This window comes from Hoplias malabaricus, chromosome 17 (assembly GCF_029633855.1).
Source record: "Hoplias malabaricus isolate fHopMal1 chromosome 17, fHopMal1.hap1, whole genome shotgun sequence".
Classification (NCBI taxonomy): domain Eukaryota; kingdom Metazoa; phylum Chordata; class Actinopteri; order Characiformes; family Erythrinidae; genus Hoplias; species Hoplias malabaricus.
In genome coordinates, this window is record NC_089816.1 from 6,352,547 (window position 1) to 6,357,792 (window position 5,246).

The following is a 5,246-nucleotide window of genomic DNA, read 5'->3' on the forward strand; positions in this document are numbered from 1 at the left end:
CTTTCGAAGAGGTCGTGACTCGTATGAAGATAATATCACATCTTTATCCAGTTCTTCAGTTTCCAAAATGGCGAAGACGGAGAGCATGAGAAGAGTAAGTCTGCTTTACTTCATACAAACAGTTTTTCCCCTCCTGAATGGTTTCCTTAATATTCAATCACTGCGTCCATACCCAATCTGATTTTAGATGATTTTTGATAGTAAAGTTGTTCAATCTGTTTTCTAGACTCTAAAGCCAGTGATAGAGAAGAAAAGAAGAGACCGAATCAATCAGAACCTGGAGGCTCTGAGAGCTCTGCTGTTCAGGAGCACTGCAGACACAGTAAGAAAACGAGTCCATTCAATCACAGTTAATCGAATTGATTCTCACTGATAGCTTTTGTAGTTGCAACAACTTTAATTGATTCTCTCTCTTTCTCTCTCTCTCTCTCTCTCTCTCTCTCTCTCTCTCTCTCTCTCTCTCTCTCAGCGTTTACAAAACCCTAAGCTGGAGAAAGCAGAGATCTTGGACCTGGCTGTTCAGTACATACGAAAGAACCCATGCAGGAGAGCAGAAAACAAAGGTATTATTATATTATATCACAACCCTGAATGGAGTAAGCAATTACAGGCAATTAATGATTATAGTATATTATATTAAATGTGTTACACTACCAAATATATACAGTAGCCCAGAACCAAACCAAACACTGATCCTAGAGTGCTTTTGAGTGAGGTATTTAGAGTAGGGGTATTTAGTTGGTTGGAACTGGTAAAATTACTGCCCTGTGCCACTAAATCTTACACATTGCTGTGTGAACTTAAGGCACAATTTCAACTCAACCATGGGGGCCATATTAGGAAAGCCTATAAGAATGCTAACTTGGTGCTAGCATGCTAAATGTTAGAACATACACTGACAAAATTTGCTCTAAGGTTTTATTTTTGTTCATTCTTCATCCTTTAATGAATCAAACAGTAAAGACACTGGAAAAGCAGTAGCTAACCCTTGATAAATTGCATTTGTGTATTAAAGCAAAGCTTATAATTGACAGTTTAGCACACTACACTGTGCATTTTGTATCTCCTTCATGAATATTTATGAATAACTAAAATTCCTCTTGTTTCCACAGCGTGTGCCACTACTTCAAACCCAGAAACGACACTGATTCAACCCAATGCCCCGAAACCTGTCTATGGCTCACATCTCAATCAGTGTGTCTCTGAGTTCACTTCCTTCATGGGCAGGATTCACCCCACTGAGAGAGAGACAGTTCTTCACGGTCTGGAGTGTTATATTGATGGTCGGACTGACTTCTCTGGCAGGGAAAAGGACTCTAAATCATCTGGCCTCCTGAAGACACTCTGCTCCTCAACAGCATCCCACCACTATAACCAAGACCTGACCTTCACAGAGTCCTCGATTCACTGCTATAAATCCACTAGTTCAAATAGCTTTGTGTTTACTCCATCAGCTTCACCCAGCTACCTCTCACCTCCACCCTCCCCTGCATTCTCCTCCTCCTCCTCCACTTCCTCTTTCAGCACCTCTCCTTCATATTCATCTGCTCCCTGCTACATACCTTTTGCTTCTTCTGGCTCTCCCTCCTCCAGCCTCTCACACACTTTTTTCTCAATGCCATTCTCCATTTGTGGTTCTCAGCTTTTGAAGCCTCAGGCCTACAGGGATCTGCCCACTCCATCTTCTCTTTCTGTGGACGCAGGAGGAGATCTGCTTCCAGTTTCAGCACAGTCTGCCTGGAGGCCATGGAGCTGAAACCCCATCATTTTATGTTTAACATAAGACTAAACCCGCACAGGACATGCTTTTGCGTCCAGACTCCACGACTAAGTTCTGACAGCTTCTCTGATTTTTTATTTTTTTTTCCATGTAATTTATGAAGATTTCAATTACTTATCATCATCTGGAAATAGCAGTTGTTCTTTATGTTGGTTATATATTTAATGGGGCGTGGAACTAATAGAAATGGTCCAAAATGGCTTGCAATCAAATATTTTTAAAGTATCTTCAAATATAATTAATGTTTTATTCATTTCCTAAAAATAAATATTTGGAGATATCAGGGTTTTTGCATATACATATATTTCACACTATATTAGACCCACACTACCTCATGGAACTGGCTGTTAAAAGATATATTTACCTCTGCACTCACTCATATTCATATACACGCTCACTCATGATCTCACGTTCATATTCATAAATAATATTTACTCAGAACTGCACATTTCAGAACTCCTTAAGGGGTTTCCATTCAGTGCCTTGTGTAACAGACACTATGTGTCCTTGTTCAGTTAATAAACCAGTTTATTTTGTATAATTTTGTATTTAGTGTTAATGCTTGTAAATATTTAATTATTACTGTACATTTTTTCAGACAACATTTTCTACCTGATCTGTGTATATTTTATAGATATGATTAAAAACTCTTGGAAAAAAACTCATGAAGTCTTTTGTATTACTTTATTCTATATTATGCTTTATATGTAAGTGTTTATTGTCATGCAGACACAGAAACTTACAAACTGCAGTTGGACATCCTGGCTGGTTGTAGTTTATGATTCAATCAGATTTTTATCCATCCATTCATTGTCTGTAACCTCTTATCCAGTTCAGGGGCGCGGAACACACCCTGGAGGGCCCCTCTGTCCTTCACAGTGTGATACACATTCCCACACCTATGGACACTTTTTGAGTTGCCAATCCACCTACCAAAATGTGTTTTTGGACCATGGGAGAAAACAAGGAAACCCGTGCGAACACGGGGAGAACACACAAAAATCCTCACAGACAATCACCCGGAGCGGGACTTGAACCCACAACTCGAACCCTGGAGCTACCTACCTGCTGCGCTGTCATCTGATTTTTATGTGAATGCAGAACTATCCCCTGTTTAAAAGTTTGGAATCAATTTTCATATTCATTGTAGCTTGTATATTTATTCAGTAAAATATCAGAGACTGTAGTTTTAAATATAAGACAAGATATTTTTAAAGTTTTGAGTAATAGTTTAACAAGAGGCATATGGAATTGTAGGAATTATTTTATACTCTGTTTATAATATACATGTTCTTATTCAGAGCCATTCATGAGTTATTCTGACTGAAATGTTTAATAAACATATTATAAATTTATATAAATAATTCATAATATTGTCCTGCACAATAAGTCTACAGGATTATGACTGCTCTCAATAAACATGGTGCATTTCTGCAGATTTCTGCATTTTGCAATTTAATTGAGTAATATTTTAAACAACCGATTTACGTAGGTTTTATTTTAGTGTTATTCCCAAAGAGAAAAAACGAAAAACCCATGATGAATGTTTTTATTTATTTATTTTTTGGAAATAAATGTGACTGAATTGTGAGGGGGCGGCACGGTGGCGCAGCAGGTAGTGTCGCAGTCACACAGCTCCAGGGAGCTGGAGGTTGTGGGTTTGAATCCCGCTCCGGGTGACTGTCTGTGAGGAGTTGGTGTGTTCTCCCTGTGTTTGCGTGGGTTTTCTCCGGGTGCTTCGGTTTCCTCCCACAGTCCAAAAACACACCTTGGTAGGTGGATTGGCGACTCAAAATTGTGTGTGTGTTGCCCTGTGAAGGACTGGCGCCCCCTCCAGGGTGTATTCCCGCCTTGCGCCCAATGCTCTGGACCCCCCGCGACCCTGAACTGGATAAGCGCTTACAGATAATGAATGAATGAATTGTGAGGAAAGAAGAATGGTGGTTAAGGAGGAATAATCTCTGATTATTTAAGGGCTACAGTTATTATTTGTGTGCAACACATCTGCAGCGTTTTTTTTTTCTTATAACATTCAAAGGATGTTTAAAATAGCTGTACTGAGTACAGGTTCTCAATAGAGTAAAAAGCTACTATATATTCTATAACAATTTGGACATATGTTAACACTGGCAAAACTCAAAGATCAAATTTCCTCGTTGATGTTATAATTTTTTGTGTATTCTGTAGAATTGTTAATTTTATGTATGGAAACTGAATGAAAATGAGGGTTAGAAAATGTAAGCAATACAAAAAAAAGATAAAAAAAAGTAAAGGGCATGGAACACGTGCTTTGTTTGTCTTTGCTGCCACCTTCTGGTTATTAGCACTCATAGAAATTATAGTCCAGTTGTAATTCGTTTCTTAAGCTATTTGTAGCGACTGGCAAACGCCGGGGAAAAAACTACGGAAGCCTGTTTCCGCCACATAAAATAATGCAAAAAGTATTTTTATTTTTCATTACTGTGCAATTTGCTATCTCAATATTTTGCGATACTATCTCATTATTTTGAGATACTAAGTCATTATATTGAGATTGTAAACTATCTCAATATATTGACTTATTTTCTAAAATAATGAGATACTGTCTCAAAATAATGAGTTAGTATCTCAATATATTGACTTAGTATTTCAAAATAATGAGATAGTATCTCGAAATATTAAGATAGCAACTTGAATATTAATGAAAAATAAAAATGAGTGCCTTTTTATTAATATTTTATGCGGCGGAAACAGGCTTCCATAAAAAACAAATACAAGTAATAATATGGCAAATAAAAATGAAGCATTTTCATAGGAACCGTTGGCACATACAGACGCATGTTCAGGTTTGTACTGAAGGACATACAACACACGACCAAACGCTTTTGTTTTGACAACATTTCTTCTGGAATTAATGGTTTTCCTCCTATTTTCTCCAGTAAGTGCCTTTGTTTATATGGAAAGGCGTTATATTCAATGCTGAAACATTTCTGTGAAAATCTGAAGTAGTTATTCAGAAGCATAAACATTAGGGAGGTCGGATGTTGGATGGTTATTATGGATCACAAATACCACACCCACTCATGCCAAAGATATTAAATGGAGGCCCATCACTTCCGAGAACAACAGTCCAATACCCTAATACTATACTATACAGCAGCAGCAGGTAGTGTCGCAGTCACACAGCTCCAGGGACCTGGAGGTTGTGGGTTCGATTCCCGCTCCGGGTGACTGTCTGTGAGGAGTTGGTGTGTTCTCCCTGTGTCCGCGTGGGTTTCCTCCGGGTGCTCCGGTTTCCTCCCACAGTCCAAAAACACACCTTGGTAGGTGGATTGGTGACTCAAAAGTGTCCGTAGGGGTGAGTGAATGTGTGTGTGTGTGTGTTGCCCTGTGAAGGACTGGCGCCCCCTCCAGGGTTTATTCCCGCCCAATGATTCCAGTTAGGCTCTGGACCCACCACCACCCTGAACTGGAAAAGGGTTACAGA

General features: G+C 38.9%; 1 protein-coding gene across 1 annotated transcript; it reads left to right on the forward strand.

Annotated features, from left to right (window-relative positions):
• her11 (hairy-related 11) lies at positions 1-2,389 on the forward strand. The gene is made up of 4 exons (XM_066649952.1): positions 1-94; positions 227-322; positions 470-563; positions 1,113-2,389. Exons 1-4 carry the CDS (start codon positions 68-70, stop codon positions 1,754-1,756), a joined length of 861 nt encoding a protein of 286 aa, XP_066506049.1. The 5' UTR covers positions 1-67; the 3' UTR covers positions 1,757-2,389.
• The last annotated feature ends 2,857 nt before the right edge of the window (positions 2,390-5,246 follow it).